Source organism: Rhyacophila brunnea, unplaced genomic scaffold, assembly GCF_057557595.1.
Source record: "Rhyacophila brunnea isolate RB1 unplaced genomic scaffold, BYU_Rbru_1.0 scaffold_2, whole genome shotgun sequence".
Classification (NCBI taxonomy): Eukaryota; Metazoa; Arthropoda; class Insecta; order Trichoptera; family Rhyacophilidae; genus Rhyacophila; species Rhyacophila brunnea.
In genome coordinates this window covers 46,666,912-46,690,581 of record NW_028232859.1, presented here as the reverse complement: position 1 = coordinate 46,690,581, position 23,670 = coordinate 46,666,912, and the positions used below count along the sequence as shown (strand labels likewise).

The 23,670-nt window shown below is 33.4% G+C and overlaps 1 protein-coding gene across 5 annotated transcripts in view; it reads left to right on the top strand.

Moving 5' to 3' along the window:
• LOC147072415 (guanine nucleotide exchange factor DBS-like) overlaps positions 1-23,670 on the top strand; it is a 195,122-nt gene that overhangs the window by 19,278 nt on the left and 152,174 nt on the right. For 2 of the 5 annotated variants that reach the window (XR_015070704.1, XM_085947612.1), the window contains exon 1: positions 9,836-9,981. The exons of 2 other annotated variants lie outside the window; for them this stretch is intronic. Coding sequence is in view for 2 of the 3 variants with exons in the window: in XM_085947612.1 (XP_085803738.1) it covers positions 9,924-9,981 (58 nt within the window). In the remaining variant the exon portion in view is untranslated. Of the gene's footprint in view, positions 1-9,835; positions 9,982-20,405; positions 20,566-23,670 lie in introns of those variants that run through there. One more of the 5 variants, XM_085947614.1, reaches the window with a different exon arrangement.

The window sequence follows — 23,670 nt, the reverse complement described above, 5'->3', positions numbered from 1 at the left end:
GGACATCAAATCTTTTGCCCATTGTGTGCCCTGTTCTTAGCCTCAGTATCAACTTAGGCTTATTCCTCGTCAAAGGAGACTACAAACCAGGGCACCTCTCGTGGTGATGGTAGAATAGACTTACTCCATTTCCCCTTTTCTAATGATGCCCTATGGTGAAAATCTATCCACATACTTTGGCCCATTTTCTTTAAAGCCTCATTCTAGTCCAGGTTTTCTGTTATCCACTGATATGGTACCCCTGAATGGCCAGCTTCCTTTGCCAGATCATCGGCCCTTTCATTGCCCTCAATACCCATGTGCGATGGGATCCATTGAAGGCATAGATCTACCTATTTAATTAACCTTTTACTTTTAATCAAGAGCTATTAGAACTGCTACTTTTATGCAGGGATTTTGTTATGCTTCGGGCAATATCTGTTTTCTATTCTGTTTGTGAGAAATATGCATCTTTTTTCAAATTTCAATAAAATTTAATAACTGCAGTGCAGGTTTTAACTCTTCGGAGGCCCATTTTTTTAATTTTCTCAAAAATCGGTTGCGTTAGGGAAACGCGCCTCGGCTCCTTATACAAATCTACTAACCAATGGAAATTACATTTCTCCTGATAATAAATAAATCTCAATCGAACAAATTTTAAAAATGTTCACAAAACGCATCTACAATAATTAATTCATTGTAGATTAATTGATAGTTTTAAGTAGTGAAATGGTGTGGTTTGTCCATTACTCAATGTATTCCTTGTCATTAGTCTTAAGCGAGAGTTATTCTTAAGGTATTTTTTTATATTACAAATCATAGACATGATACGAACCACATTAAACATTAAGCAAATTATGTAGGTATGTTTATTCTCTCCATAGCCTATTTGTAAATAAACATTTTATTAGAGTTAGTTATGAGAATCATGTGCTCCTAATAAATATTACCAGTGCTTTCTATACAATATAATATCACAAATAGTCATATCCTTGATTAAATTTGTAATATATTATAGATTTCTAAGGTTGTAATAAAAAATATTAAAACAAAATCTTTCATTTATTTATTTATTTTAAATGTAGGTATAACAAAATAAATGCTTAAAAATATTATTTATACATCGTGAAATGGGGTGAGTTTTAAACCTCAAATTTTGAATTTAGAATTGTATAACTATTTGGCAGTTAAGAATATTTTTGACTGTTTTTCAAAGAAAAGTACTACACTTATTGATTGTAATATTTAAAATTTACTAATATTTCGGTATCAATATTTTTCTTATAGTACGATACTGGTATCAATACTTTCTTTAGATGCCAAGTATTGATACTTTTTCTTTTCATATGGCAGTCCTAACCGGGCATCACGTAATCAGTGTTTCAGAACCAACTTTTCTAGAAAAAAGCAGTGTCCTGTTTTACTGAATTTTGGTTGCAGCTATAAACTTTGACTGTGACTTGTATTACAATGACTTTTTCTCATTTTATGGGTAGCACTGCTCAATGACAAGCATAATATTATAAAGTTTATGTTTGATTCTGTTTGAAAGAGTAATTGTAAAAGTGCTGAAAATATTACATATCTACTTATATTGTGTGAAGTCCAAATTTCGAAATTCAACTCTGCAGCTAAGAGATGAGCGACCCGTGGTCCAGCAAGGATATTTTTGTAATAATAATATGTTAGAAGAATAAATGAGATTCTACTATTTTGTAAAATTATGCGATTAGAACTGGATAATTAGGCGAAAGATAAATGTATACTAATACAGCCCCAAAAAGTTTTTGGTATGTAATATGGCCATTGTGCAAAGCAAATGCACAACAAAATCATTTGTTTGAAACTCAACGCGAATCTACAAACATTGCTATCAAATTGTTAAAAAAAATTCTCGCGATTTAATCAAAACAACATTTTATAACATTTCCGATGAAACAGTAAAAGCAAATCCCCAATAATAGGTATGGCCACATTTACTTAACAGTATGGATCTACCTCTACCATCATAAATCGTCCGGTGTTCAAATTTAGAACTAAGCTCATCACAGTATAAAGAGTGTTGAATGATATGTCAAATGCTAGCAAATGGCGCTCTCACTCAGCGGACAACTTGTGGATCTATAGTTAATACCTACATTAATTGTATGTCATGTTTTCCATTCACAGCGAAATACAAAAAGACTAATCTGTGTATAAACATTTAAAATATGATTATAAATACCTCTCCTGTTACAACAATATAATAATATATTATTATACGGGAACCCCCAGGAAGTGTGCCTTGATGTCAACATTAAAAATAATTCAAAATATAATAAGTAATTACTATTTATAGCATTTGCAGTGCGTTGACATTTTCCACTGCATTTTATTTTCCTTGTTGCGCGGTGTTAATTTTATTTCGTAGAGGATAATCAAAGCGTCATTATTTTCCATGACTTATTTTTTTAAAACTGCTTCCACAGTCCACACGGATAAATTGAAGCAACAAATGCGCACGGGTTAACAATATATTACACATAGTCTAAAAACTCTAAAAGCTGTGCAAGTTTCGTCAATATTGGTCCAGTAGTTTTTTTAAAACAAAGATACATAAGGACGCTCCAATTGTATTATTTATTATATAATTTAAAAAAATCATTCATAATAATTCATTTATTGTAGCTGCCTATTTATGTGGCCTACCATTTCAGCTGCTTATTACCACAGATACACGGCTTCCGCGGGCGGTATAGATCAATGGTGATTTCTTAATTACAATTCCTCTTTTTTACAATGGTAATGAATAGATTCTTCCTATATGGTAGAGGTAGTGTATAGATGCGCTTGAGTTCATCCTAGCATCGCACCTCCAAGAGTAAATATCTGTAGGTGGATAATATAACATATCGTACATAATCATAATAATTAATGACTAGATAGCAATCTAATTCATCCACATTGTACGAAATCTTTCGTACTTACCTAAACAAAATAACCTCAACGAGATCATTTTAACGCAAATAAAATGGTCATATTTGACAATATGCCGATATAGTAAGAAAATAATAAAAAGAATTCCCAGTAAGTCTCAACCTTTTTTGTTTGGCGGAAACCCTTAAAGCATTTTGTAAAATTTCGGGGAACATCTACCTTATTGACTATGGCCCCACATCCTGAGGCGGGGCCCCCTGCCGATTGCTAAGGTTAAAATCAGGGTGACACTCTACAATAGCGTGTATGAGGTAAAACTAAGGGTATTCAGTATATTATTAGCGTATTTATGAATACATCCACTTGAATTATCGAGGAGTCGAGTATCAACACATAATAATCAAATATAGAATGTATTGTCCAAACAAATAATTTTAAATGTTAATATTCTTGAAGTAAATCGATTTTTTTTAACTTTTGGTGCAAAGTTGAGATGTGTGTTTATCTCACTTATCTGATCGACCAGCCCCGCCGTCCCCCCTAAGCCCGGGTCTACAGGCTAGACCTAGAGCCATGTCATCACCTCCCTTGTGGGGCCATGTTATTGACACACTGATGTCCAGATAGGTAAATTACAAAACATTCGTCTAAACTCTAACTAAAGCAATTAGAGTATAATATTATGCTTCATAACTTTACACTCTGGCGCTAGGATGAAAATGAAGTAGGTAATATATTGTAAATTTTTTTTTTTACATATATGCAATGCAGGGCTTTTTTTGAAAAATAAAGGTACCGGAACGCACTTAGTGCCAAACTTCTTAACTACTAAAGAAAATTATGTTCAAATATCATTTAAAGTAACTTTTCCTATGCCACGAAGCGGACGAAAAATTAAACAAACAAACGTTAATACAAATAAACAACTAAAGTTCTAAAAAATAAAATTGTAAAATATCATATATTTGAATAAAAGTACATTGTGAATTCCATGGCCCCCACATCCTGGAACGGTTCCCCAGTCCAGGGGCCCGATTTCCTAACTATCGTCTCGTGTGGCACCAGACGACATGACGTAATTATGACGTCAGCCAATACATGCCGCCCGCTCGAGCGTGTATTGGCTGACGTCACAATTACGTCATGTCGTCTGGTGCCACACGAGACGATAGTTAGGAAATCGGGCTGCAGGATTTCTGGCGGGCCCCCTATCTATCACTAAGGTTAAAGGCAGTGTGACGCTATAAAGTAGCGTTTTTCAAATGGTGTTCGAGGTAAAATTAAGGTTCTTCAGTGTATTAACAACCGTTAACCAAACAATGCAATTACACAACCACATATTTTAATACGCCTGAAGGAATACCTCACTTTATCTAGTCGATCTCTCAAGCTAGAGCCCTGTCAGCCCCTTTGTGGTGGCAATGGTGATTTCCAAAGTTCCGTCCAATTCTCGTCTGGCAAATCGTCTCGATTCCTTTTATCAGTGTTAGAGTCTATGGCCGAATGTCTTCCACTGAGTTACCATCGATCAACGTATTTTGATAGGATCGAAAAGTGTCAAAGGTGGTCCGACGAGTTTGATGAACAAAAGTACCGAAACTGTTTTGGTCTTCAAGGAAGTTCTTAATGGGGTAATAATTAGATTCATTTTCGAAAATTCGCGTTCACATTCACTTGAAGAAATGGTAATAGAATTCAATGCACAAGTTACGCTGAATTTGCGAAATTGACTATTACATGAAATGGGCTAAATTTTGCCTAAATCACGAAAAATGCAAGCCCGTTGCCTTATTCATGAATTAGACAAAATATCTGGTGAGTGCGTGAATTCGCCAGTAATTTTTCTGCCTTGCTCATGCATTGGACAAATTAGATAGTAGCGCTACGGTGGTATTTTTTGCAACTAAACTAAATGTGTGAAATGCTCATGGATTGGTCAAAATGTACGTAAATAATCTATGGTCAAAATAGATGGTCGCGCTACGGTGGTGTTTTTTGCAACTAATCAAACTAACCAAATGTGTCAAATGTCATTGATTATAATATAAAAATATTCTTTCGACCATGTCCGATCCTAATAGGATCATATGGGCCTCCACAGAGTGGAGGTTTGTATTGACAGATTTTTGTTTTTACGAGAAATGGATGTCAGCCACTTGCTCAACCTATTAGGTCCATACTCTGACTCATACACAAATTGAAAAACAATATGTTTACTTGCCAGACCCAGGATTCGAACCTGGGACCCTCGACTCTATAGGCCGGCATTTAAGCCACTCGGCCAGCGTGTCAATCAATAAATACAATGACGTTCATATCCATTTACTATGCGCAAAAAAACTAGAACTATAATATGATAACGGATGAATTTTATTAAAAGGTATTTTCGCGATTTGATTCGTGCTTGGGTATCGATCGTGCAATGGTCGATTGTATGATTTTGATAGTTTGTTGACACTTGTTAGCTAACCTCAAAATGGACATTCAGTTGAATAATTCAGAATTTCAAAACCTAACCTAACCTAACCTAACCCAACCTAACCTAATAATAATAATATTATATTATGTCCAATTATAACTAATAAAACCATCCGTATTAAATTTACTTTTTCTACTGTCATGTTGACAGTTTAAGAATTCCATGCCCTAGCAAATTCATGTACTCGGCAGAAAATTTACCTAATTCATGAATAAGGCAACAGGCTTGACTGTTACATGAATTAGCCAAAATTTAGCCCATTTCATGTAATAGTCAATGTCGCACATTTGGCGTAACACATATTTCAAACGAGATAGTTTTTCAGGATATGTTTTTTCATATGAGATGATTCAGGAAAATTAACTTGTACCTACCTACTATGTAAGCGCGAACATTGTTTCGTCTAATTGCTTTTGAAATTTTAAAAATACCGTGAAAAAGGGTGCCGGAACGCCGTTCCACCGCGTTACATTATAAAAAAGCTCTGCATAATATATGTATTTTCTAGTTAATTATTTATTAATAGATATATTAATTATTAATACAAGTGAATATCATTTTATCTAATTTTATGCGAGGTAATCAGGCAAAGAGGCATATCAATATAGTAAAAAGTGCAAAATTTTAAAACATACCTACTCTACCTATGACACTCCTAGGCAAAATGCTGACCATTACTCACTCTCTACAGTCTACAGTATGTTAGCGCCAAAAATGTCATCCACATAATATTATCTATGTAATCTACTATCGAAAGTTGTACCTAATATTCGGATTTCTTCAATAATTTCCCACCCCCTTAGAATCTGATGCTGTTAAGCATAACCTGCATATTCGCACGAGATGCGATTGTCAGAAGGGTTAGTGAATAATAATTAAATAACAGTGGACAAAATAGATAATCCAACAATTGAAATGCCCAATCTTTGTTCCCTCCATCCCAAGTTAAATTGTATATTTCAATAATAAGTACGACGCGATATCAAACCAAATTAAATATACCGATATATCTACCTCACTGTTTAAAAATTGGTCACACTAAATCTTTTTTTTATTCGATTATCAAAAAGCTTTCGCGCCAAGTTGTGAATCACTGCTTTAACACATTAGAAATATTATATTGTAATAAAACTTTCCATGCTTCAAAGCTTACTACGGCACGTTTAATTTAAACTCGTAAAGTGAGGCTTAAATATGTTTCAATATTTTTTTAAATTGTTTAATTTTGGCCTCGTCAATTTTAATTGCATCAACAATGCTTTTAACACTCTGTGTTATGTTGTTCAGCAATTAACCGACTTAACAAAGATGCGCCTTTCGCTGCATCTGTTTGCGTCCATTAACAGTCAACCATCGTGTATTGTTTTATTTTTTATATTTAATCGTACTTATTACAACTTTACTCAGATTCCAGCAGTGGCTGGTTTAGGGACATGGAGGTCTGAGGTTTTGATTTGCACGATAAAAATAAAATAAAAACGATACATTTACACTATCAACCTATTTAGTAAAATTATCAATGTACCTATCTCTTTCCTTGAATCACAATATCATGTCACTAAAAATAATAAGTATTATTGGAAATAATATAACAACATTTGTAGTTTGTTTTTTGTATACAAGTTCACATTTGTTGGTTGATTGTGTTATAGGCTTCTTTGATGGTAGTTGCAGGGATTTTAGTATACTTTCACTAATATTTCATATTCATGTTGTGAGAAACTATTTAAGAATTTGGTATAATTGAATAATTGCATGATTGGTTTAAACTGCTTTGAAGCCCCCTTTAAATTTTCTGGGGAATCGATAGGCGATCATGTGCGTCAATCGCCATTGGAACCTAGCGGTACTATGTAGTGCGTCAATTTAATTTAAATCCGATCTTTTAGAACGTTTTATTAAATGTTTGGTTCCAGTGGAATAATCGAATGGTGTTCGGTTCCGTAGTCCGATACCTGTTATTTAATATATAATTAATTATTTAGTATATCTTGGATATTTTTTTTTTGAAAATTAAAAAAGTGGGTGTCTCTACAAAGGTACCTACTATTCAAAATAATAATACATTGATTCCGTGGAAAATGGACACTACGGCTTGTACGTACTTAACCACATTGGTAAAAATGTAAAATATCACGTGGGAATGTAATCCCAACATTTTAAGGGTTCTGGTTTGGGGTTCTCAAAATACGGAATTACAGATTCCGGTTCCATTTTCAGCTCTGCTTTAAATTGTGTGGTCTCAATTAATTGATTTGCTATAAACTCATTAAATATGTATAATTTTAAACAAGTATATGCTTACCTATATAAATAATCAAAAAACAATCGTTGATTTGTATTTTGTTGCATTTGTTCATTGGCCAATTAAGTAATCTTGTTAAGACGAATTGTTTCCATGGGCTGATGGCAAAAGCTTTATCCGTTTTGTTGCTGTCTGGTACATTCAAGCTAATTCTATCATTGGCACCCTGCTGCGAAAATGCAGATCCGGCCTGTACAACGTAAAGTATCTATTTTCTAATACTTCAGCAACTAACTACCTGGCGAGCACTCTTCTTTAAAAGTTTTTCATTTTCTTATTCTACACCACCACAGGACAGCCAGTCGTCACTAGTCCCATTAGATTGATATAATATAGACAATGATGTATTTAAATTCTAATTGATTTGTGTACTATTCTATTTGAGTACTTTTTGCGACCATGGCTTCGCCTTTCGGTATCTTCAAGCACTACGAGGTTTCACGATAGCAAATACACACTGACACCGAATATAGTTAATTCTTGATTATATAGTATAATTTATATAATAAAAGAACCTTATTACCTACAAAGTAAAAGATCAGGTATAACGCATAGTAAAATACCTGAAATCAATTAGAATTTGAATTCTATCAAGTACTCTCAGTCAATAGTGTTAATGATGTATTTTGTTATTTATGCCCGCCATCTGAACGTATTTGCATTCATGCGAACATTCCTATCAAACTAAATGTAGATTCGACGGTATACTTCGTATAAATCTGTGCGCTGTAATCAAAACAACATTCCGCAAGACCACTCGTCGCTATTTTCTATGAAACAGTAAAGAAAACCCTCCAAATATGACCACACATACTTACTTGTTTGTCAGTAAGTTTTTCCATCCGAAGCGTCACGGTCATTTATATAGAAACATTACAAATGCATATTATATATATATATTAAATCTCGAGGCATGGAGAGGTGCATGTTGGGCATCACGCGAAAGGACCGTAAGAGAAACGAATTGGTTAGGAAGCAGACAAGAGTACGCGATGTAATAGACGTTGCCAAACAGCTGAGATAGAGATGGGCGGGGCACATTGCTCGCCGAAAGGACGGCCGCTGGACAAATGCCGTCAAGGGGTACGAAACGGCCACAGGGTCGCCCTAAAAGCCGCTGGATTGACGAACTGGTAAAGTTCGGCGGAAATACGTGGCAGCGAACGACACAGGACCGAGAGAGTTGGAGAAAGCTTGGGGAGGCCTTCATCCAGCAGTGGATTGACCCCGGCTGATGATGATGATATTTAATCTATATTAAAAGTGCAAATACCTACCATTTTTCAAGTATTGAAATGTTGTTCGCCATAGTGTCTTTGAGGCTTCGTTAACCGTGTCCGGAAACTTGTACGTATGCAGTTCTCCGTGTCACACTTCACCGTGAAATGTTGTATCGGAAATATATGGCAGCATATTGAAGACCGTTCAACCTCTTTGGGTCGTATAGTACTGACATAAAATGCATGTCTAAATAAAACACGGCTCTCGTCGGTTTACAGGAAACCAGCAGCAAACAATATTTGAAAATAGCTGATAGGTATACCTACTGGATTATTTGTAAGGTTAGGTTAGGTTTTCATTCTTGAATTCAGGAATTTTGCCAGAATCAGCTATGAAAATTGAATTAATGTTCATATTTGAATCTAATAAAATTTCTCTTTGCTACGGTCAAATGTTTTACGTACAATTTACATGTAACCTTCGCTAACACCCCATCGAATTAAATTTGTGTAAACAAAATATTTATTATTAACCTTTAATACATTTTTAATTCCGTTAAAATAATATTAGCCCTTCGGTTTGCTGATCGCTATAGTTGATTGTACTCGATTTTTAGCCCCCGGTGTTTTAGCGAGGTTCGTTTATATTTTGCCAGACGTGCTCGCCGTCCAATACACTCTGTTAACAATCATAATTCGCCATTTTTAAATAGTATCGTCTGCAGTATTTTTTGATTAGTATGCGAAGCCATTATCCTGTACCAGACGGACGCGACTTATCGGGACTTGAGTTACGTTTTATCGCACGAAATTCTCCAAACGCCAGTTCGATTGTTTTCATTTTTTGTCATTCATAACGCCCACGGGCCATCCTTGACATCTCCACCACGCAATCAATTATTAATATCTAATAATTGTTCGGCCAACGTTTTCTTCAATCGCGTGTGTGTCTTCCTCGTTTAATGACGTTTCTGTGCGTAAATTAACACGTTATTTAAACCCATCCTGAAAGTGATAGTGTAGAATGCCTTCACGTCATTCAAAACTATGGAAATGCTTCAAGCGACTGAAGCTATCGCGAGGTAAATAGTATTTATTCTTGAAAATCGTACTACGAAAATAAATTGTTTTGTTTTTGTGCTTGTAATTTCATGACGATGATCTAATGTCAATACCCCGTATCTGACCTATATAACGAAAATTACTTTTTGATGTACTAAAAACAACAAAAATACTGCCCATCGACTGCGAAATTTTCCCATATCTGTAGTTAATTTAACAGAAATGATACAGCTATTTTAGTAATTTCCTATATCAGCGCATCTATTCTATACACAAGACTGCTTTCGGCCGCTATCTAAGATAGGAAATTATCCAAGTATTAGCACTTATTGTAACAATTACAATAAGTTAGTTGTAATTGTTACAATAAGTGCTGTGTTTTAACAGCACCTCTCTTGGATGTGATAAATTTTAGAGTGATATAGACAGTTTTGACAGTTCAGACGGCTAACTTAATGTAATTGTTACAATAAGTGTAAATATTTCGATACTTTCCTACTCTAGTTAGCTGCCGTAAAGGCCGAAAGCAGTCTTGTGTATAGAATAGATGCAGAAATAAACCTGTAATAGCCCGTATCTTGCCTCTAAGCTGTCAAGCGTGTTGCATGACGTGTGTTGAATTCAGCTTCAAAATGTCACTTTCGAATTATTTAAAAGGTAAAACAGTAAGTAATATAACAAATTTGGATGTTTCTCTTTATATATGTCACATTTTTTGGATGCTATCATTATATTAGGCGTTATGTGCTTTGCTTTACCACGTTACGGGTTATTGGCATGTTATGTAGTTAACAGTCAGATACGGGATATTAGATATTTAGATTTTTTACCTTCCTGCACAATTTGTAAAAAAAACACTTACGGGATATTGACACTTGGCCATCGATACCGCACTTGTGTCATTTTATAGTTCATGCTTTGGTAGTATTACTTATGTATAACGTAAGCTGTGTAAACTAATTAACAGAAAATCGGCCAACTCATGCAATCTATATTGAAGAATTCTGCGGTTGGCGTAAACGAAACGATAACATATTATGCATTTTTAATTAGTGAGTGCATTTGAAAAAATACAGTGCAACCGATTACATACATACACGTTGTGATGCAACAGTCGTAAAAAACTATAATATTTACGTAATTGCAAAGCAAAGAAAATCGGGCATTAACTATGCTAATAATACTGTATCTTAAAATCTGTAAATATTGGTTTAATCTTATTGTTCATTGGATGCGAGTTGTCAACGTAAATATTTTTACAATGGTTATTTTCACGATAATAATAATCTATATTATTAACACCACATCTATATAATACGAGTATGTACTTAATCCACAACCATCATGGCCAGTTTCGTCCACGTAAATCAGTGATTTCCAATTTTTTATGGCTGGATGAAGTAAGTACCTACTGAAATAAAGAAAATTACAGAAATTTTCTAAAAATATCGTGTCATGTATATGTTATTATATAAAATTGTTAAACCATCTCTTTTATGTTTGCAGGGATTTCAAGTTGATACACATTTATATTTTTATAAAAATCGATGTTTTTTTTAAACAAATATAAAAAAAATATTAAAACTATGAATTAGTCAAAAATCTCTACGACAAAACATAGAAAACTTAATAAACTAAATTTTAATAATAAATATGACCATAAGATATGTGTAATAATAGAATGGGTGCTATGACAAATTAACATTTTTTAAATTGTAAATTTATCTTTTTTTTAATTTATGAATTTTTAATGTTTTCAGATACATATTATGTATTAATTAATATCTACAGTTTACATTGTAAATTATCTTTTTCCGCTAGGTGCCTCTGGTAGGCAAAGTCTTCGCCTTAACAAAACGAAACACTCAAAATAATGATTTGTTTTTGTTAATAAGTCACATTAAAATATTGAGTATTATATTATTACCTTTCCAGTTATCTACAAAAAACGTGGTAGGTATCTCGTAATTAGGTACTTTATTCGCAAACTTTTGCAATTTCTCACTCGCGGTGAACCCTGCTTGAGAATCACTTACTTAGATGGACAATTTAAACTGACAAAAAAATAACAATGAATTTATAAGGTATGGCAACTAATATTCTGTGTTCAAAAACATATTATAAATGACGTAAAAATACAATCATTAAAATTAAATTATTTGTATAAACATCTAATTAAAAAATGTATTTTATATAATTTGGGAATGTCCCCCTAATCGGCCGAAATTAGTCCTGATTGTTATAAATTATGTGCATTACATAATATTATTGTATAAGATCGACTGTAGAAAAAAAAGCGTAACCCTCAGTTTTTCAAATAGCTTTTATTGCAGAATATCGTTGTACACGACTAAATACACGTTGTGTCCAAAGGATGCAAGCTGCAAATGCTGATTTATTATCTAAAATTTACTAGCAATTTAAAAAAAAAAAGTATTCATACTTTTTGTACTTTTTATAATCGGAAAAAACGACTCAACCATAATTTTTGTTGGTTTTTTTTAATCAACTCAATAATTAATATCAGATTAAAGAATAAAAACCAAATTATTAATTATCATGCACTTCAGGGATATGTCAATTTTGTATTTTTAACTTTGACCAAAAACCATAACAAAAACGTTTTTGTGCTTCCTTTAAAATTTGATTTGTGTGGATTACGTCCTTTTTCTTTTCCATAGTCGATATTATGTTGTAAATAACATTTAATGTTTTTATGAGAATGGGAAATTCTTATATTATAGATGAAGAAAATGTGTATTTCGTTCATTTTAAAGGCATCTACCTAGTTATCGAAATGGATTTGTGCGTTGGAGCTTATTGCAATTTATTACTATCAAAGTAACTTGTGGGGAAATCATTTCTTTCGCTTTCTTCGTAACGCTCAACAAAACATGGCAATTTATGATCGTAAAATTTATACAAAGCATTTTGGCACACTGCCAATTTGAATCATGCTGGATTATTCCTATTCTGAGATGTTTTTTAAAGTAGTGTGACTGATATTAAAACAATCATGACGAAGAATGTCGCAATCTAACAAAGAATGTTATCTAAAGAAAAGTGTAAGTTTTTCACACGCAAACCGGTTGCTAGGACCTAGTATAAACTTAATGAAACCCCCAAGTTGATAGAATATGTTCCATTGTAATTTTCACGGTTTATGAAGTAATGAAAATCTAAATGGATATTATTCTGCAGTTTGAAGTTATACGACCGTGTTGCAAATTTATTATACGGATGCAGATAATATTATGTTGAATACGAATGAAGGCTTCTTGACAAAAGGTATGACATCAGCTTGCGATTTTACACTCTGATAATAATGGATCGGTAACTAATTAATAATACTGCAGAGCTACCCTGCACCAGTAGACATCATGCTGTAAAATTACTCCATTCAACATCATTATCAACATTTCAGATTTCAATAAACCTTGAAATAACAACGAGCATTTTTGTTTTGTGGATGTTCTAAACTTAATAACTTACCTTGTGTCACGGAGGAATGGATACATATTTGTTATCATCCATACCACGGCTTCCTAACCTTTTTCGAGTAGCGACCCTGACCCCAACCAAATTACCTGCGACACCCCGTCACGTTCACATAAAAAATACATTTTAATAGGACGAATAAAATCCATAAACAAACTTGACCATCACATTTCCTTTTGCTTTATGAGTTGTTTGTTTACTGTCAAACATTACACTGTTTTGTTCTAGATTTGCTTATAATTTGAACACTTTGTAGTATTGTGACCGCACCTAAGCTTGATTCTATAATATTATATTAGAAAAAAACAAATTATAATACCTAACAACCATTGTTATACCGCGAAAAAAGTACCTTCTTAACAACAAAGAATTTAGTCTCGCATACTACTTCTCTATTACGGTCTGGCAATGGGCTGGACACATCGCTCGTGAGTAGACAACTGTTGGACAAATCCCGTCATACGGTGGTACCCAAGGGGCACTAAACGCCCATAGGGACGTTCTAAAATCCGCTGGATAGATGAGCGCATAAAATTCGGTGGATGTACGTGGCAACAAAGAACTAGGGACCGAGAAAAGTGGAGAGCACTAGGGGAGGCCTTCATCCAACAGTAGATCAATGATGCTGATATTACTTCTCTACATCTACAAAATATCTTTTTGTACAGACTGGAGACATTAAATTTGTGTGGACAAATTCTTACTAGTGTGCGCACGCAGACGCGTAGGTACCTTAGGCAGACCGTATATTATAGGTATTATATTTATCTCTATTTCATGTTTTCTACTTTACTTCTTTTTAATGTTCAGGTATTTATTGGCAAAAAAATCTTATCCATCAACATAACTTTTTTTATAACCATTGTATACTTTATGTTTTACTATGTAGGTACATATTATGACACATTGACCAATAGGTACAAAAGTAATGAAGAAAATCTTTAATGCATTTATCTATGTTTGATGAAATGTTAAAATCGGTTAGGTAATAAATTACATACAGTCTAGGACTAAACATTGATAGGTGTGGCATTTTGAGTCTGCGGCGAAAACTGCAATTTTAAAAAATCAATTCGTACCCATCCAAAAACAATTAATTTTTTCGCGGTATAATAATGGTTAAGCAGGAAGGTACTTTCTTTCGTAGTACTTATAATATTTTGACGAGTTGATTTATCTACGCAAATATAAAATTTTTGCGCACATAATGTTTTTGTATCTCGGATAAGCATGTGGTCCGCACACACAATAGAAAAAAATAGCGGGAATGTCGATCAATGCTGTACTAAAAAAAACATAGAAATACACACCGACTAAAAATATTTAAATCAGGACAAATCATCAGCGCGATTATTTTTTCATCTCTACGGAATCTACTCAGTAGATAGTATTCAATTATTATTAGTGTCCTTTCTATAATTTGCAGTTCCTTTAAATGTGAAGGTCCCAAGCAACACATTACCTGCCCACGGGATGTAACCCATACGAAGAATCTCTTGATTGTTAATTAGGTAGTCAAGTGATGTGACCAAAGCATTTCATTTTTCTACCATTTTCTATCTTCACATCGTTTTACGGCGAATGATCTTGCATCGCTAATTCTTACATTATTAATTTTCATAAATTACCGTTTCAATAAAAATACGCTACGGCGGCTGGTGAATAAAAATGATTATTGTGCAAATTGCGTTTAAGTATTGTTTTCGATCGGTTAACCGTAATCCGGAGCAATGACATCTTGTATAACAATAAAAAACCATTTGCAATTCAATCATCACGGTTATGCATAATTCATTTATGATATCTACTTTGCGGTAATACCCACTTCGGTAAAATTAATAATACGCAACTTTTCAACGGAGTTGTTATCTCGCAAACGGGAGATTAACTTATTGATCGCACATAAAATACCAACTAAAGTTATTATCTACTTACTAGGGACTATAAATCCCGGACAAAATGATCATGAGATCAGTATTTTTCCAATCCCGAAATTACGGCTTTGTTGGGGATAAACTGAATTTTGGTCATATTTTTCGTTTTTTAGCATTTCTACTTTTCTCTTCGTTGTTATCTCTTAATATCCTTCATACCTCATTACCAACGATGGTGATCCCTAAAATTACAAGCGTTTGCCAACAATATCATACCATCTAGTCTAGATTTACTGACGATTTTAGAAGAATATCATACCATCTAGTCTAGATTTACTGACGATTTTAGAAGAAACTAAAAAAATTGACATAACGTTGTTTGACTATGATGTAGCCAAGAATGTAAAATAACGTTATCCAAAAAAACACTTTTTTGCAGATAACGTTGTTTGATTTTAAGCCCTCGATTTATTCACTGTTATTACATCTATATGAGATTAATGATTATAAAAATACATATTATTCATACAGGGTAGGTTACACGCGTGAGGTCTTATAATTTATACTTGCAGGTTACATTCTCTCAGGAGCATTTGAATAAGTACACAAAAATGCTTTGATGTTTGGCTGAGCTATAAATATAGCAAGAAAAATGATTTTGAGCTGTTTTTATGTCCAATCAAAATTAAGTGCATTTTGATTTTGACAGCCACGGTAAATAGGATCACCGAGTTTTGACATTAAACTTCTGTGTTTGGCTTGTATATACTAAGGATTAGAAAAGTACTATGCCTTAATGGATGGATTCCCAAACTTATTTGGCCTACCGCCTCCTTTTCATAAAAAAAACTTTTCAACGTCCCCCTGGAAATCTACATTCCTTAAACTTTAAACGATCAAACAAAGAAAAATATGCAATGTCAAATTGACGTTTGTTTATATACCTATTAAATTACCTACACAATTAGTGGTTAAATCAGTACCTAGTCAGTAATATTATACCTAAGTAAAGTGCCGACTTGTCGTACTTTACTACTTAACCTTCAGCTTCAATAAAGTAATTTTAATGCCTTCTATATTTTATTATTTCTGCATGGTTCGGATCTCTTCATAAATAATTCACGTGAACGAAGGATTGGAGAACGCGTCTCTTGCAGTTGGTCGAAAGACGTTCTTTGATGCCAAGGTATTCCAGTACAGATACATTTGTACGCCTAACCGTTCATGGAACGCGGAGTATCATCCACAAGCACACATCTGAACCGCGTCAATTCTCTTCGTATCGGATTCTCTGAAAGTCCATGTTTCAGCACCGTATAGGAAGATTGAAAATATTCGCGTTTTAACGAGTCTTTTTTTAGTGATTTTTGTGATGCTGCGTTTTTCCATATTTTAGTGAGACGATTCATAGCGTTCTTGGACATCACAATAATTATTCGGCGAATTTCTTCCGGAGTCACTGAGGCTTGGGCCGAAGTATATGACATCGCTCACTCGGTCCAAATGGTTTAGTTTATCAGTTTTACTAGTGTCAACTATTACAATCTTTTAACATGGAATTACTAAAACCTTTATTCATTCAGTACGCGATGATAATTCGGTTTCCAGGTTCTAGTATGAACATAACATTATTCTCATATATCACGATATTCAAGTTTGCCATAATTCAGAATAAAGTCCAGACACTCGCCTGAATTGGAAATAAAAATACGCATCTTATAATTATTATTATAGTCGATGTTTTTTATCCATGCTTCATACCAGCTCGGTAAAGCGAGTAATATCGTCACTATGAAAATGGAAACATACATAAGACAATATTCAGAAATTTATTGGTTTATAGAATGTACCTATACCAAATTAACATGCATAGTTATGCTATCGTAAGAAATATAAATATTATTATGAATGAGCAGGAGGGAAGATATTTTATAGATATAAAAGTTGCCAATCTGTAACGCTGAAAAAACATATTTTATTAGAAAAATATTAAAACTAACTTCAACCTACATATTATAATGAAAAGTAATAAATTATTTGGTAATAAAATATCCAAATATATCAAAACTGTCGTTGTTTAACCAGTATTATAAAGACTTAGAGCGGAATGCACAATCTAAGATTTCGATCCTAAGGATAAGTCGCCGTAAAGCATGACTTAACTATAGACAATCCTGAGTATAGAGTTAAGGAATCTTAACCATAGACTACTTTTGTTATGAACACGCCCCCTTCTGTATTACCTTTTACCACTGACAGCTGCTGTCAAAATAAATTTGCATGTTTATAAAACAGTCCATACACTCAAATTCATTTAACAATGTATCTCAATATGGATATTGATAGTGTTAATTCGTTTGGCATGTACTTGGAGAATATTATTTTACTTTTATACGCCAGCCCGCAGAAATACAAAATGCCAGGTGAAGAATGACACTTGACGCTAGTGTTACCATGTTAAAAAAATATCTTGCGGTGCCTGTGGAATCACGTATAATGACTTATAACGGAAACATAAGAGTATTATAATTAAATATTAATATGTATTTATAGTTATTGCATTTATAAATATTTTTGTCATCGTTTAACAATTATAAAATAATTTACCTAAACTATAGGAAAGAGAATTTTTAAATATGGTATTATTTTCAATTGAAGTGATCTTAACTAAGGACAATGTTTCTGCATAGTGTTTTCTGCTAAGGAAATTTTAGTTATGACAAATGTTTTTGCATTCCGCTCTTACATCGTAATTTTCATGTACCTAGTCTATGTTTAATTTTATTCTAAAGTTGGTACTCTATGTTTATCAAAATGCATAATATGCAAAAACTAAAACGACAATCCCGTGGTTCGAACGTTTTCAATTCGGAATCCCGGGATTGCAAACCCTAATGATGGCAGTAAAATATACGGTTTAGTTATTGAAAAATGTGCTAACTGAAAGGATGTGACAGTTTAGCGATTATTAACGCAAAGGTCGTGTTTAATTACCGGCATACATTCTTCATAAAAAGTTTACACCATTGTCACTGTTACATAATTCAGCGTTTCCCAAAATATCTAATTAATCAGGGTCCTCGTGCGGTTTGAAAGAGTGTTATAATAATATGATGAAATCGTTAATAATACCTACCTAAATACATTATATATATAATATATAAATAATCATATAGCGATATAAAAAAAAACTCATTTTATTTCAGAAAATAAAAGTCATAGTATTGTCAGTGTCACATAATAATAGGTCACAGTGGAACCGACAAGGCATCAATCCACTCAACTTACGGTTAGGCCCGTTTCAGACGGGACACCAGTGTCGCGCTCGTATATAATAAAAAGGCCATTGTATTCGAATAAAGGGTCCATTGTATTATGTTTATGAACGCCCCAGAGCTAATGAGTCAACGCGTGTCCGGTACACCTTTCCGTTGGCCGCTACATTCTCAAGCCGCCGATACACTTGTTTTTATTACCACAGCCAGTTTTATGTGCTAATTTATAGCGCGAAATTATGCGTTGACGCATAGCTCTGGGGCATTCATAAACATAATACAAAGACCTTCTATATTACATCGAGCGCGACACCGGTGTCCCGTCTGAAACGGGCCTTAGTGTAAGGCTGAAACTTCTCCGGGAAAAGCATTATAATATGTTACCCTGACTCCACGATGTGCTCGGTGGTCTGAATCTCACCACAATCGCAGTGTGGACTCTTTCAAGCCCCACTTATGCATCATATAATCACACCAGGTGAGGCTCAGACACACGCTCTCACGGAGGCTCAAAGTCAGGAAGCTCGTTCAGTGGATTCATAATTAGACGGGAGTTCCTCAGGCCTGATGCTAGCCAGTCACGTTGCCAGGCATCCTCTTGCTCGCTGTTCTTTTCCTGCCATAATCTTTATCAGGCCACTTTTTCTTGTCCATTGCTGCTCTAAATAGAGGTTGAGTGCTGAGATTCTCGGGCCAGTTTATTCTTCCTCTAGCACGGCCTCGCTTACCGGAGATTTTCTCTTCAATGATAAGATACATAAGTTGTCTATCGGGATGCCACATGATGTGGCCAACGTATGCAAACTTTCTTGTTTGTATTCTTTTTATATTTCTCCTATTATTTTTTTTACTTTTTTTCATCTTCGACATATTTAAAAAAAATTCTAATACCTACTCCATCAATGTTTTGTCTTCGTGGAGGCGTCCTTGACACCATAGGCAGCCATGAAAGCGGCATAGGATGCCACTATAAACATACCACATAAACGTGATAGCGACCGTACACGTGCATGGATTTACTGGCAACAATAGTGTGTATTTTAAACTATCGTGACAATAACTACTGTTTACACGTAAAAGTTCTGACTGTCTCTCCAATCTCATTCTTCAAGAGTAAGCGAGACGCGATGTTATCATTTTATGGTACTATTTGACAGGTCGTAAAAATCGGTAATCGTAAATGTAGTTCTTTTTTTTGCCGGCAGGTTGGCCACTATCGTTCTACTGCGCAGGCGCAGATCGAAAAATCCCAACTGTCTCATGAAAATTCAAAGTTTCCGTAATTTTTGATTTATGCATGCAATCTTGCAACTGCATGATAGTATAATAACATGTTATGTTTAGACTTAAATTTTCTTGTTATGGCCACGATAATACGTAACTACTGTTAATCCATGCACGGATGATGCTCGATCGTTTTGACAGAGACTATGACGTAGTTAGAGCAACGCCGAGCGAGAGAAAGCGATGCAATAAGCTTCATGTAAGAGCAGTCGGAAATAATGACGGTAACAATAATAAAATTTACTCTATGTAATTCGTGCGCAGTAGAAGAAAACGCATTCTGCGCAATTTTAAGGTTAAATTATTGTTCCCCGTGATGCCTCATAATATTATTTAAAATAAGTAAAACGACTTGGTACACGAAAGTGTTCTTAGGAAAACCATTAATGTTTAAAGAATTATTGGTGGATAATACCTATAATGTTACTTAATAAATATTTTTTAAGCTAAGTTTTTAAACATAACAACATTTATTTATTATAATATAATACCTAAGAAAAAACAAGTATGTTTGGATTACATATGCACATATACATTCTATAACAAGTCCTTCCGAGCGTTATTAGTTTTGCATTCTTGACAAGTTATCAAAAGTTGCTAGTATAAAAATATATTAATACAACGATGAATGAAGTGGCTAAACACTTGGTTGACGTGTTCAGATATTTGACAGGTAAGCTAATAAACACTATAATTTCTATTATGATATTGTATACGTTTATAAGTTTAAGATGTACCTACATGTTGTGTTGTTTATTTTTAGAGAAATCTCTATTATTAATGTTATCAATCGAATTATGGGCGATTTCTCTAGAATTCATGTTGTTGTTTGTATGACATGGTTGTAAATAAAACTTAACCACCGTGAATTTGACATACATGGTGCGGAGAATAAAGAAAATGGAGTGATATGATTCTCAAAAAATGTGATTGAATTGTTTTAATACTCAGGTTTCTTCGTTTCTGATTATGAAATACGAAAAACCTTGTTAGACGGTTTGCCATTCAAATATTTACAGCCTTTACTTTTGGTATAGATTGCTTAAAATAAATAACTTTTCATTCATTAGTGTTTTATATTATTACTTGCAATAAAACAGATTTTCGAAAGAATTTGAGCTCTATTTGAGGATATATACATAGCTATATAATTAATTATAAGCAAATATTTAATATTTCAGTAAGTATGTTTATTTAGGTATACCTATTAATTGTCTAAAAAATAACGTTGGAATTTTAACAATTTGAAAAAGCAAACAACATTTTGTTTTCAAATTTATCATCATATTTAGAAATACTTATCGAGTTTTTGAATTCAAAAGGACGTAAGAGAAATTTTGGCGAAAGTGGGTTTAGATATTTTTATCATGCCGTCTTCGGCGTTCCAAAGTGTGCCGTAAGGTTATTCCATAACGAAGTTACAATATTTTTTGGTAGTGATAAAATTGTAAATATTGGCGATCAATCATCCACGGTTGCAAATTTTCCGTCAACCCCTATTTTTAAAAATCTTATTTAACTGTAGAGTGTAGAGGTTTGGTTTCAGCCTATATAGGGGAAGTCCGGGTAAAGCGAATAGAATAGTCCCACAGCAAACTATTCTTAAATCGTTTTATGCTTTGTCAAATTGGTACATACAATATAGCTTCATTTGATTTACGCATTATTTATGATTGATTACCAACAATGAAAAACAATATTGTTTATTATATTATTATGTACTTAACTGTTGTTCAGTAAATTGAATTTAGCAAAACTAATGATTCATGTTTCTAATGTGCGAATCAAGAATGACTACCACTTGGTGTACCGGCTTGTATGTATCTACATAATTAAATTATCATTAGCTTTGTGATTACAGTATAATTGGTTTTAGGTTTGTATGTTTTTGTTATGTTTTTAAGGGTCTCAGTCTCGAGTACTGAGCATGGAACCCATCAATCGACTGAGGAACCATGGTAACGTGAACGTAACTAGAAGTTTTTATGAACGTCATATTTTTTTTTCCTTAAAGTGTCCGCTTTGCCCGGGTTTCCCCTAATTACACACAAATCGTGTTAATCTAATCTAATGTGTGGTTTCATTATTTATTATTGAAATGGCAAATAATTTTACCGTAACTTATACTATGGAATATAAATAGCGAACAATTGTAATAGTGATTTTCCTTTTTGCGAAAACCGACGTCATAACAAAATGACACGGTAATAACTAGATAATTGTTATCTATTTGTCTTAAAAGAGTGCAACGGACCGTGCCTAATTCACAATAAATAAAAATATACAAACGTCAATTATTTATGGCGTTGTCATACATTTTTTTTATTTACAAAAAAAAAATGCTATTTTGTAATTAAGGTAGTAGGTATATTAATTGAAGTACCCTACCAATCACAAATGGGATATCTGGATGTCAGTCTTGATACGTAGGTACCTACCTGTCAACTTTTTACATTCTACATATTATTACATAGTTAAATATTGAGAATTATTCGTTGAATAAAAAAAATAGTTTGTGAAATGATAAAATTATAATCAGTGCAAGTACGTTATAACAAAAATTTAGAGTGATCCTGACATCGGTTTGTAATCTAAGTACTTAAATTATTATTAATTAACATTCTTAAATCATCTGAATTATTCGTTGAATAAAAAATAGTTCATTAATAATTATTAGCAAGTTCAAGTAAGTTACAACAAAAAATCTTGGAGTGATCCGTGACGTCGGTTAGTAATTAAGGTACTTACTTTGATTTAAAATACTAAAGCCGATTGTCAATAGTAACTCAATTTGGAAAGCGCTTCAGAGAGTATTAAGAGTCATTAGTTAAAATGTGTCTCAATTAAGTATGGCACATATAGCATGGTGGTGTATGTGCATGGGCGCGAAACCCGAGAGGTGCAGTTTAGATTCCTGTTTGGTGTCTTACTTTTTTTGAAAAAAGATTTTTCCTATTGGTTAAAATATATTTTCTCAGAAGTGTTTTCAAAATTATGTATGTTCAATAAATTATTAATACTTTGATTTAAAATACAAAGCTGATCGCCAAAAACAATACTTAACGCAATTTAGAAAAGCGCTTCAGTAAGAAATATAATTTAGAAAATAAGAAGTTAATTTCGTCGCAATTAAATATGACACATGTAGCTAAGCGGCCAGAGTACATAGGTGCGAATCCCAAAGGGGTCGGGTTTGAATCCCGCTGGGTGTCATATTATTTTAAAACTATGTAAATATTAATTCGTTATAGAAATCTGACATTAATTTATTATTAACACCATTATATACATTTGCAATGGAAATTCAGACACCATGAGAATCTTACGGCATATATACAGACTGGTCTATATTCTACCATGAGAATATTACAATTTGAAAGATCTTGAGCTTTCATAAAAGCTTTATTTTACAACTTATAAGAAATGCTTAAGAACCGTTTCCTCATCAAGCTGTTAAAACCTTCGACGTAATGATTTTGTATAAATGTGTTTTTTTATTGTCTATTCGTTTATATTGGACCGCATCGTTTAGTTAGTAAAACACTCAATTACCTATAATTATATATGTATATCACCAAAATGAAAATATATGTAATAGATAAACTAAAGAACCTCCGATGTCTTGTTTCAATAAGACCATAATACCTCAATAATACTCGACGATGACGAGCCCCCCATACGTGTCATTTAGAGATTTGACAGGAATGTTGAAAGTCTACTCTCATTTCGTGCTTACGAGTAGAAGCAGCATTTTTTTTGTCTCTCTAAAATTTAATTT